General features: G+C 24.5%; 2 protein-coding genes across 2 annotated transcripts; one reads left to right on the top strand and one right to left on the bottom strand.

The window, feature by feature from the left end:
- The first annotated feature begins 3,148 nt into the window (after positions 1–3,148).
- Positions 3,149–11,847, top strand: LOC122850706. Its single transcript, XM_044149840.1, has 5 exons — positions 3,149–3,246; positions 6,042–6,532; positions 6,628–6,748; positions 8,771–9,261; positions 9,357–11,847. Exons 1-5 carry the CDS (start codon positions 3,207–3,209, stop codon positions 9,969–9,971), a joined length of 1,758 nt encoding a protein of 585 aa, XP_044005775.1. The 5' UTR covers positions 3,149–3,206; the 3' UTR covers positions 9,972–11,847.
- Positions 11,716–13,268, bottom strand: LOC122850305 (CDGSH iron-sulfur domain-containing protein 2 homolog). Its single transcript, XM_044149465.1, has 5 exons — positions 13,168–13,268; positions 12,701–12,880; positions 12,453–12,544; positions 12,249–12,368; positions 11,716–12,093 (listed from the first exon to the last, which is right to left on the bottom strand). Exons 2-5 carry the CDS (start codon positions 12,795–12,797, stop codon positions 12,007–12,009), a joined length of 396 nt encoding a protein of 131 aa, XP_044005400.1. The 5' UTR covers positions 12,798–12,880; positions 13,168–13,268; the 3' UTR covers positions 11,716–12,006.
- Positions 13,269–13,388: the final 120 nt, after the last annotated feature.

The following is a 13,388-nucleotide window of genomic DNA, read 5'->3' as shown; positions in this document are numbered from 1 at the left end:
AAATTATAAATATAAATATTGATTAATTTTTTTTAGATAAACTGTCAACATGATGATGATTTATTCGCCAAAAGTAAAATAACAATTGACCATGTTAATGATGATTGCCTGGCTGTAATATTCATGTATGTTCCAGCATTTGAAAGATCAAAAATTGCAATGGGTATGATAACATCGACACATAAGATAAATTATTTAATTTAAAAAAATTATGTAATAATGACAATTGATTTATTTTTTTAGTATGCAAACAATGGAAAAGAGCCCTTCATGATTCTTGGTTTAATGTAAAAAAACTTGAACTTACTCATTGGGAATATGATAAGTATCCAAATTTTTTATTTAAGAAATATCCAACAATCGATGGACAATTTAGTTTTTTAAAATCTCTGCTTAATAAATGTGGTCGTTATTTAACAGATTTAGACTTGACAGCATATAGCCATTGTAACATAGTTCCAGTTATCAATGAATATTGTCCAAATCTCGTGAAACTTCGAATAAAAATTGAATATATTGATGATGCAATATTAGATAATGCATTTGAAGATCTTTCTAAACTAAAAGTATTAAAAATTATATTTCAATATCTTAAAAATCACTGTACACATATAATACCTGTTACTTTAGTCTATTCATTGTTAAACGTTGCTAATACATTGACTGAACTGAATCTGTCAAATTGGTCTGGATGCATGGGAGACAACGCTAAATTTCCAGAAGAATTCACTAGTGTAAGTTCAACTTCATATCTATCACAAAAAACAAAAAAAAAATCAAAAATATTCTTTTTATTATTTGCATATGTAGGTACTTATGAATTATTTGTTTTGCAGGTGATTTCTAAACTAAAGGCCTTGGAAAGAATTCAAATTGGTGGTATAAACTGTCCCAAAAGTTTAAACGATTATTTAACTCTGACATATCCTAAAATAAAAAGTGCTAATGACGAGAGTAAATATCATGAAATGAAAATTGATCGCGCAGGAATGTATAGATATATCACGAAATTAAGTATTAAACAATACCAACTTACTGATGATTTTTTATATAATGTTGCCAATCAAATGAGACAATTACACACACTACAAATGTATTGTGATGAGATAACTGATGCTGGTATGGTAACAATTTCAAAGATCAAAAGTTTAAGATTTCTTGATTGTTACGGCATTAATAACGTCACTGACTCTTCAATTGAATTGCTAAAAAATATGTTGATATTGACCTTACCATTCAGTAATAAAATTACAAATAAATCAGCCATTAAAGTTCTTGAAAATTCACCAGGTATGCACTATTTTAGCCTTAAGAAGACAGGTGTTATACCTTTTGAATTTATCAAAAAAGCAGAAGAAATATCAAGACAACGTGAAATGAAATTGGAAGTAGCCATTACATGTGAAGATGGTATACCTGACACACGAATGTATGAATATTTAACAGTCGAGTATGTTAAAAAAGATGAACCATAAAACGAAAATCAGATAATTCATAACTATTGACAATTATTTTAAATTAATTTTTAGCAGAGCTAGAGATTATATCGAAGTAAATATAATATTTCTTCAATAAAAAAACTATAACTTTGATTTCCATTTAACAAAAAAATATTGTATCACATATATTATTAATTTAATAAATAAATTTAATTTTTATTTCTGTACCACAAGATTAATTATCACTTTTCATATTTAATTCAGCTGATATTGTTGTACTTTTGCTGGCAATATTAATTTTATTTATTGATGATGTTGCTGGATTTATTGCTAGATTTTTTGATATTTCATTTATATTATTATGACTTGATGATTTTTTAATGCATTCATCAAAATTTTCTTTCCATTTTTTAATTTATTTATGGAGGTTTCTTCATATCTGTTAGAATATTATTTTAAAAACGTGTTTATTATTCAATAAGAAAATTAACAATTTTATAATATATATACCTCTGATTATTTACTCTATTGTTAATTGTTATTTTGAATAATTTAGAAATAAATAAATTTTGAAAATAAAAAATATCAATTTGATTAAATATATTTTTCAACAATATAGGGTTGTATTTTTGAAAATAAATTCTCAAGTTCTTGTTTAAAAAAATTTTAATTTAAATTTAAATGTAGATGATCGTTGTCAATAGAGGATTTGAAATATTTTATTCCTCAATTTGTCATTAAATAAAATAAACGAATATAGTTATGAACAATAAATAAAAAACAAGTTTATTACAATGATAAATAAATGATAATAAATTTTAATTGTTTTTTAAAAATAAATTCCTGACGATGTAAATGCAAAATTTAGTGGTTTTATACCAATGGATAATTTTAACTTAATTGTGGTGACTAGTTGAAATATATTGTTGAAAAATTAACAATTTAAATTTGACATAATTTAAAATTTAAAAAAAAATTACAACAAGATGAACAATAATTTTATGATTTATCCTAAACATATATGGTATTTTTTTTTATTGTTGTCTTTTTTTATTGAAAAACCGGCAGAGAGAGAGAGAAAAAAAAACTCACGAGTGACCGACTGACCGAATGTCACGACTCACGTGGACTCAGGAGACGAGCGACTGTCAGTGTGCACTGCAGTGTGTTGCAGCAGACTTGCAGTGACAGCGAAATAATTCATCTAAATAAAAGAGCCTAGACCTTTTTTAATATAATATACATAATATTTTAAAATAAAAAATGAGTCAGTTTAAAAGACCACATGAATTAGAGTTAGAAAAAAACTTGGTAAAAAAATATAAAACCACAAGTCAGATTTCAACACGTTCTTTTAGGGAAATAAATAATAATAATAAGGTTAGTTTAAAATAACTGCAGTAAACTTTATATACTTTTTGGATTAAATAGATTAAATATTGAATTACTGTTATTATTAATCTGATAAAAACAATAATTTGATAAACTGATAACTTAATTGAATATAAAATGTAATTAGAGTATAGATTTAAATATAAACAAATATAAATATAAAGTGTGATTAGAGTAGATTGAGTGGTCCAAGCTGGTCCAACGGACATCAAACTGTATAGCTAAATATAGTAGTTAACAACAGTAATAAGATTTATAAATATAAATATTGATTATTTTTTTTAGATAAACTGTCACCATGATGATGATGATTCATTCGCCAGAAAAAAAATAACAATTGACCATGTTAATGATGATTGCCTGGCCGAAATATTCATGTATGTTCCAGCATTTGAAAGATCAAAAATTGCATTGGGTATGACAATATCAACACATAAGACAAATTATTTATTTAAAAAAAATTATTTAATAATTACAATTAATTTATTTTTCTAGTATGCAAAAAATGGAAAAGAATCCTTGATGATTATTCTTGGTTTGATGTCAAAAAACTTGAACTAACTCATTGGAAATTTGATAAGTATCCAAATTTTTTAAAGAAAAATTATCCAACAATCGATGGACAATTTAGTTTTTTGAAATCACTGCTTAATAATTGTGGTCGCTATTTAACAGAATTAGACTTGACAGCATATAACCATTCTAACATAGTTCCAGTTATCAATGAATCTTGTCCAAATCTCGTAAAACTTCGGATAAGACTTGAATATATTGATGATGCAATGATAGATAATGCATTTACAGGTCTTTCTAAACTAAAAGTATTGAAAATTATATTTCGATATCTTATACTTCACAGTACACACAAATTTGTTACTTTAGTTAATTCATTGTTAAACGTTGCTGATACATTGACTGAACTGAGTCTGTCAAATTGGTCTGGATGCATGATGGGAAATTCTTATTTTCCAGAAGAATTCACAAGTGTAAGTTCAGCTTCATATCTATTGCCAAAAAAAAAGCAAAAATATTCTTTTTATTCTTGGCATATATAGGTACTTATGAATTATTTGTTTTGCAGGTGATTCCTAAACTAAAGGCCTTGGAAAGAATTCAAATTGGTGGTATAAATCTTTCCCAACGTTTAATCGATTATTTGATTTCGAAAAGACCTGACATGATAGCCACTTATTGTGACGAGAGTAAATATAAGGAAATTAAAATTGATAAAGAACAATTTTTTGAATATATAAAGGAATTATATATTGTAAAATCCCAAGTTATTGATGATTTTTTATATAATGTTGCCAATCAAATGACGAGATTACGCATACTGTCAATAGGTTGTCTCCACATAACCGATGCTGGTATGGTCGCAATTTCAAAGATAAATCATTTACGAATACTTGATTGTTTCGGGTATAATAATAACATCACTGACTCTTCAATTAAATTGCTAAAAAATTTAAAAATATTGACCTTACCATTCAGCGATAAAATTACAGATCAATCAGCCATTAAAGTTCTTGAAAATTCACCAGATATATCTAAAATTCGCGTTAGGAAGACAGGTGTAACTTCTGAATTTATAAAAAAAGCAGACGAAATATCAAGAAATCGTAAAAAAAAATTAAAAGTTGGCATTTTGCGTGAAGATGGTATGCCCTACACAGAAACTTATAAATATTTAACAATTTATTAAGTTAAAAAAGATGAACAATAAAACGAAAATCAGATAATTCGTAACTATTAACATATGTAACTATTATAAAAAAAACCACATGCATAATTATCGTTAACTACATATTTTTATTAACAAGATGAACAATAATTTTATAAGGTCAAATTGTTTTGTTTCCAACAGTGATGAGATAATGTATATTATTTAATAAAAAATATTTAATTTAAAAAAAGTTTATTAAAATAAACATGAAATATTTTGCAACACTTAAAATAATTAATAAAAATAAATATTGTTATTATTTATTTTTAGAATAACTATTTATATTAATTGAAATATCTAGTTGAGGTACTGCTTCAACAATAGTAGAATAATATAATATCGATTTTTTTTTATAATTGTAATTTAAAATAATAAATATTTTTATGATAAAAAATTTTTTTCATGTACAATAAAATGATTAATTTATTAATTAAATTTGATAAAATCGATTAAATATGAATAATTATTCTCATTTAATTTAATTGATTTAAATTAATGTTCCATAACAATTATTTTATTTATTTATTTATTTTTATATTCTTAATCTTTTATGTTTACAAAACACACTATAAATATTAACTAATAGGTATTAACTAACTGTACAGTATATCAGCAACTTTTATTAATGAGTTATTTGGAATAAAATTTATTGGAGTTTATGGTATATTTTTTATTGTTGTCTTTTTTTATTTAACGGTCATTGAAAAACCGGCAGAGAGAGAAAAACTCACGGGTGACCGAGTGTCACGAGTCACGTGGACTCACGAGACGAGCGACTGCCAGTGTGCACCAGTGTGTTGCAGACTTTTAGTGACGGCGAAATAATTCATCTAAATAAAAAAGTGTAAAAAAGCTTAGACCTTTTTTAATATAATATAAGTATATAATATTTTGAAATAAAAAATGAGTCAGTTCAAAAGACCACTGCAGGAACAGGAATCAGAGTTGGAAAAAAACTTGGTGAAAAAATATAAGGTCACAAGTCAGATTTCAACACGTTCTTTTAGCAAAATAAATAATAATAAGGTTAGTTTAAAATAACTGCAATATACTCCATGCTTTTTAGATTATGAATATTCAATTATTATATAATTAGATTAACTGATAACTTAATTGATAATGAATATAAAATTTGAGTTGAGTAGATTTAAATATAAATATAAAGTGTAATTAGAGTAGATATAGTGGTCCAAACTGGTCCAACGGACATCAAACTGTATAGCTAAATATAGTAGTTAACAACAGTAATAAGAATTATAAATATAAATATTGATTATTTTTTTTAGATAAACTGTCACAATAAAATAACAATTGACCATGTTAATGATGATTGTCTCGCTGTAATATTCATGTATGTTCCAGCATTTGAAAGATCAAAAATTGCATTGGGTATGACAATATCAACACATAAGATAAATTATTTAATTTAAAAAAATTATTTAATTTAAAAAAATTATTTAATAATGACAATTAATTTATTTTTTTAGTATGCAAAAAATGGAAAAGAGTCCTTGATGATTATTCTTGGTTTGATGTCAAAAAACTTGAACTAACTCATTGGGAACTTGATAAGTATCCAAATTTTTTAAAGAAAAATTATCCAACAATCGATGGACAATTTAGTTTTTTGAAATCACTGATTAATAAATGTGGTCGTTATTTAATAGAATTGGACTTGACAGCATATGGCCATTGTAATATAGTTCCAGTTATCAATGAGTCTTGTCCAAATCTCGTAAAACTTCGAATAAGAATTGAATATATGGATGATGCAATGTTAGATAATGCATTTACAGGTCTTTCTAAACTAAAAGTATTGAAAATTATATTTCAATATCTTATACATCACAGTACACGCAAACTTGTTACTTTAGTTAATTCATTGTTAAACGTTGCTGATACATTAACTGAACTGAGTCTGTCAAATTGGTCTGGGTGCATGGAAGATAACGCTGAATTTTTAGATGAAGTCACTAGTGTAAGTCAAACTTCATATCTATTGCCAAAAAAAAAGCAAAAATATTCTTTTTATTCTTGGCATATATAGGTACTTACGAATTATTTGTTTTGCAGGTGATTCCTAAACTAAAGGTCTTGGAAAGAATTCAAATTGGTGGTATAAATCTTCCCCAACGTTTAATCGATTATTTGATTTCGAAAAGACCTGACATGATAGCCACTTATTGTGACGAGAGTAAATATAAGGAAATTAAAATTGATGACGAACAAATTTTTGAATATATAAAGGAATTATATATTGGAAAATCCCAAGTTATTGATGATTTTTTATATAATGTTGCCAATCAAATGACGAGATTACGCATACTGTCAATAGGTTGTCTCCACATAACCGATGCTGGTATGGTAGCAATTTCAAAGATAAATCATTTAAGAATGCTTGATTGTTTCGGGTATAATAATAACATCACTGACTCTTCAATTAAATTGCTAAAAAATTTAAAAATATTGACCTTACCATTCAGCGATAAAATTACAGATCAATCAGCCATTAAAGTTCTTGAAAATTCACCAGATATGAGGCATATTCGCGTTTCGAAGACAGGTGTAACTTCTGAATTTATAAAAAAAGCAGACAAAATATCAAGAAATCGTAAAAAAAAATTAAAAGTTGGCATTTTGTGTGAAGATGGTATGCCCTACACAGAAACTTATAAATATTTAACAATTTATTAAGTTAAAAAAGATGAACAATAAAACGAAAATCAGATAATTCGTAACTATTTACATATAGCTATTTACATATGTAACTATTATAAAAAAGCCACATGCATAATTATCGTTAACTACATATTTTTATTAACAAGATGAACAATAATTTTATAAGGTCAAATTTTTTTGATTCCAACAGTGATGAGGTAATGTATATTATTTAATAAAAAATGTTTAATTTAAAAAAAGTTTATTAAAATAAACATAAAATATTTTGCAATACTTAAAATAATTAATAAAAATAAATATTGTTATTATTTATTTTTAGAATAACTATTTATATTAATTGAAATATCTAGTTGAGGTACTGCTTCAACAATAGTAAAATAATATAATATTTATTTTTTTTTTATAATTGTAATTTAAAATAATAAATATTTTTATGATAAAAAAATTTTTTTCATGTACAATAAAATGATTAATTTATTAATTAAATTTGATAAAATCGATTAAATATGAATAATTATTCTCATTTAATTTAATTGATTTAATTAATTTTCCATAACAATTATTTTATTTATTTATTTATTTTTATATTCTTAATCTTTTATTTTTACAAAACACACTATAAATATTAACTAATATTAATTAACTGTACAGTATATTAGCAACTTTTATTAATGAGTTATTTGAAATAAAATTTATTGGAGTTTATGGTATTTTTTATTGTTGTCTTATTTTATTTAACGGTCATTGAAAAACCGGCAGAGAGAGAAAAACTGACGGGTGACCGAGTGTCACGAGTCACGTGGACTCACGAGACGAGCTACTGTCAGTGTGCACCAGTGTGTTGCAGACTTTTAGTGACGACGAAATAATTCATCTAAATAAAAAAGTGTAAAAAAGCTTAGACCTTTTTTAATATAATATAAGTATATAATATTTTGAAATAAAAAATGAGTCAGTTCAAAAGACCACTGCAGAAACAGGAATCAGAGTTGGAAAAAAACTTGGTGAAAAAATATAAGGTCACAAGTCAGATTTCAACACGTTCTTTTAGCAAAATAAATAATAATAAGGTTAGTTTAAAATAACTGCAATATACTCCATGCTTTTTAGATTATGAATATTCAATTATTATATAATTAGATTAACTGATAACTTAATTGATAATGAATATAAAATTTGAGTTGAGTAGATTTAAATATAAATATAAAGTGTAATTAGAGTAGATATAGTGGTCCAAACTGGTCCAACGGACATCAAACTGTATAGCTAAATATAGTAGTTAACAACAGTAATAAGAATTATAAATATAAATATTGGATATTTTTTTTAGATAAACTGTCAACATGATGATGATTCATTCGCCAAAAGTAAAATAACAATTGACCATGTTAATGATGATTGCTTGGCTGTAATATTCATGTATGTTCCAGCATTTGAAAGATCAAAAATTGCATTGGGTATGACAATATCAACACATAAGATAAATTATTTAATTTAAAAAAATTATTTAATAATGACAATTAATTTATTTTTTTAGTATGCAAAAAATGGAAAAGAGTCCTTGATGATTATTCTTGGTTTGATGTAAAAAAACTTGAACTAACTCATTGGGAATTTGATAAGTATCCAAATTTTTTAAAGAAAAATTATCCAACAATCGATGGACAATTTAGTTTTTTGAAATCTCTGCTCAATAATTGTGGTCGCTATTTAACAGAATTAGACTTGACAGCATATAACCATTCTAACATAGTTCCAGTTATCAATGAATCTTGTCCAAATCTCGTAAAACTTCGAATAAGACTTGAATTTATTGATGATGCAATGTTAGATAATGCATTTACAGGTCTTTCTAAACTAAAAGTATTAAAAATTATATTTCAAAATCTTTTATATCACGGTCCACGGATACCTGTTACTTTAGTCAATTCATTGTTAAACGTTGCTGATACATTGACTGAACTGAGTGTGTCAAATTGGTCTGGATGGATGACAGATAATTGTCATTTTCCAGAAGAATTCACCAGTGTAAGTTCAACTTCATATCTATTGCCAAAAAAAAAGCAAAAATATTCTTTTTATTCTTGGCATATATAGGTACTTACGAATTATTTGTTTTACAGGTGATTTCTGAGCTAAAGGCCTTGAAAAGAGTTCAAATTGGTGGTATGAGGCTTTCCAAACGTTTAATCAACTATTTGATTCCGAAAAGACCTGGCATAGCCACTTATAATGACGAGAGTAAATATAAGGAAAATAAACTTGATGAACAGTTATTGGAATATGTAAAAGAATTACATATTGTAAAATCCCAAGTTATTGATGATTTTTTATATAATGTTGCCAATCAAATGACGAGATTACGCATACTGACACTGGGTTGTGACTTCATAACCGATGCTGGTATAGTAGCAATTTCAAAGATAAATCATTTAAGATTACTCGATTGTTTCGGGTATAATAATAACATCACTGACTCTTCAATTGAATTGCTAAAAAATATAAGATTATTATTCTTACCATTCAGCAATAGAATTACCGATAAATCAGCCATTAAAGTTCTTGAAAATTCACCAGATATGTCTAAAATTCGCGTTAGGAACACAGGTGTAACTTCTGAATTTATAAAAAAAGCAGATGAAATATCAAGAAATCGTAAAAAAAAATTAACAGTTGGCATTTCGTGTGAAGATGGTACACCTTACACACAAATTTATAAATATTTAACATTTTATTAAGTTAAAAAAGATGAACAATAAAACGAACATCGATAATTCGTAACTATTTACATATAGCTCTATTGATGATAACTCAATTTTATTTTTTATATTAAGTCACTTGTGGTTACTCGGAAAATCAGAAGAAATATATCATCACGTAGTCAAAATGACAATGAATATAAAAAAAAAAATTACTGGTATGTTTATTTATTTATTTATAATTTTATAATGATTTTTATTATATTTTTTATTTTTATATTTTTATTTATTAATATTTTTATTTATTTTTATTTATTTTTAATCTTTCATGTTTACAATAAAATAATTAATTATTAACAACAAAATAAAATTTAATTTTTTCAAATTGTTTATATTTATTTAAAACTGCTTTGCCTTTTATTATTAAAGAGAAATAATTTCTGGTACATTTGAGAGTCCCAATGATGAAATATCAATTTTTCCATCTAAATAAATTTTTTCAATGTCAGAATTAATAAATGCATTTGTTTCAATCTGCATAATATTATTAGATGATAAATCCAAAGCTCCAGTAACAATAATATTTTTAAATGAATAACTTTTAATAATTTGTAAATTATTATGATCGAGATGAATATTATCAATCTTTGCAAAATTTACAAAACAATTTTCATCAATTTCTTCAATTTTATTTGAGGATAATTCGAAAATTTCGATTCTCTGCAAACCAAAAAATACATCTGGCTCAAGTTTTAACAATGGATTATTATTTATTTGCAAGAAATTCAGTTGATTAAATTTTTCAAAACTTTTTGGTTTAATTGTTGATATATTACAATTTACCAATGAAATTCTTTCTATATTTTTTGGAAAATTTAGTAAATGAGAAGTTATTTCATTCAAATAACTGTCGACAATGTCAACGAAAAGTAATTTTTGTAAATATGATAAATCAATTGATGGTGTTGGTCCATCAAGTTTGATAACAAATGTAATATACTCAAGTTTTTTTAGTGATGAGAATATAATTTTATCAACTGTCACTGGTGAATTTTTAATGGTAAATATTTCCACATTTTCTAATCCATTGAAAGAATTTTCTTCGAGTTCTAATTGTTGAAATGAGCCATCTGGATATCTTGATGAACCAGTTATTTCTAAATCTCTTAATTTTGAGTTTTTAAAAGCTTCTGGTGCTATTGATGAAATTCCAGAGATGTACAGGAAATTTTTCTTATCAATATTCTTGGTATTTTTTATCTCCATGAGTTTATTGTCAGTATTATTTATACACACTTCTAGAATTTCAATCAGTGTACAATTTATTTCACAATAAATCATTTTTGTAACACTCAAAATTATGAAAATTAAGAAAAATATGCTTTTTTTCATTTTGATTTTTTTAATATTAAATATATTGCTTGAAATCCTTTTTACTTTTGCCACGTATTTATGGTAAATGATTCGAACAATTGCCACTATTGACGCAAGTTGGTGATCATAAAAGAATTTCCTGAATAATAAAAAAGATAAATTGTTATTACAAAAAAACAAAATAATAAAAGAAAAATAAAAATACCTGAAATTAAACTTTAAAACTTTTAGGATTCCTTTATTTTGTTATTGTTTAAATAATAAAAGCATATTTTTAAAAATTTTCATTTGCAAATATATTTTAAAACCAACATAATAGAAAAAAATTATCAAATTAAAAAATGAATAACTTTAACTGAAAATAAATTTTTAAAATAGTTACATAAATAAATATTAACGATAATAAATTGCAATTTGATTTCAACATTTTTATTTAATTAATTAACATACACCCTGTTTCCAACAATTAAAAAAAAAATGAAGCAAAAATATTTAATTTCTAATTCATTTGTTTATTTATTTACAACAAAAAAAAAAAAAACTAAATAATGAAATGAAATTCCCATTTTAAAATGCAAATCCATTTTAAAATGCAAATGCTTTGAAAATTTTACAAAAAAAAATTATAAAAAATTTAGAAAATGATTTGTTTATTGTTTTTATTTTGAATCTAATTTTTTCCTTTTTTTTATTCAAGAATTTATTGTTTTTTTGTGATAATTAGTGGACCAACATTGTCACAAGTTTCATTGTTGTGTGCAGCATGTGCTCCATCGCAATAAGGCCACTGAAAAAAAAAAGTAAATAAAAAATTGTTAGGTAACAAAGATAACTGTGTAATCTTGTCATTACATAACAAAAAATAATAATTATAATTCTAGCAAGAAAAAAAAAGAAGCAAAAGATATTTAAATAATTAAATTAAATAAATATTAATCTTACATTTTTGCTCTTCCAGCATCTGCAGAAGACAGCCTTCTCGGTGAGGTCTTCAACATCAATAAAATCAACAACTTTTGGTAAATCTTTTTTGATTTTACGATTAACAACAACTTTGATTGACTGTTGAATAAAAAAATTGCACATTAAATGCTTGAAATAATTTTGATGATGCAAAATGGTTAATGAAATTTAAAAAAATAATACCTTGGTTGCTTCTGGACAAAATGTACAGTATGACATGTAACCAAGACCAGCTAACAGAGCTGTTGGTGGTACCAATGATAACCAATCTCTAACTGTAAATTAAATCAATTAACAATATCAAAATTCAATTATTTAAACAATGTTAATTTCCTTTCGGATAATTAACACTCTTCATTTTTAATTATTCTAAATTTAGCTAATTAAATTAGAAAATATATTTAAACAAATTCTAATTCATTTTTAATTACCTCCAAGACGAAACCATCCTCCAATTGTATTTGGAATTGGTAATCCAGATAAATAATTTGGAATTGATACTTTAACAAGACTTGCAATCGGCTCCATTTTTATTTTTCAACTAACTTTTTTTTTTTTTTATAAGTTGTAATATTAATAATTTTATCTACTCTGTGAGTCAATCAAAATACCTGACAAAAAAAAAAAAATTTAAAAATTAAATTATACTTTCTGAATAAAACAATTAAATCAAATTTAAAAAAATTAAATTTAATAATCAAAAAAAAAAAAAAAATTCGAATTATCAATATTAGAAAAAAAAAAAAAAAATCAAAAAATTAATTTTCGAAAATTGTTTTAAACAAAAGAAAATAAAAATAAATTAATTAATTTGAAATAAAAATTAATTAATACAATAATTATTGTTGTAATTTAGACTATAATAAATTAAATAAAAAAATTTATTAATTTGACTTACCTGGTGTATAAGACAGCTGTCAGAAAAAAAAAAATAATAAAAAAATAAAAATATTAAAGTGCCATTGTTGATCGGTAATTTAGAAATTGACATAACCAGTTTTAATTTGATATATTTTTATCCAATGGCGCTGACTTTGTCTAAAAATAAATTAAGCCGGTAAATAATAACAATAATAATAAATAAACATTATTGTGTGTGTGCAAGTGGTGTCGACTGTC

The sequence above is a fragment of the Aphidius gifuensis genome, linkage group LG2 (genome assembly GCF_014905175.1).
Source record: "Aphidius gifuensis isolate YNYX2018 linkage group LG2, ASM1490517v1, whole genome shotgun sequence".
NCBI classification, from domain to species: Eukaryota; Metazoa; Arthropoda; class Insecta; order Hymenoptera; family Braconidae; genus Aphidius; species Aphidius gifuensis.
This window is presented reverse-complemented; position numbering and strand designations above follow the sequence as displayed.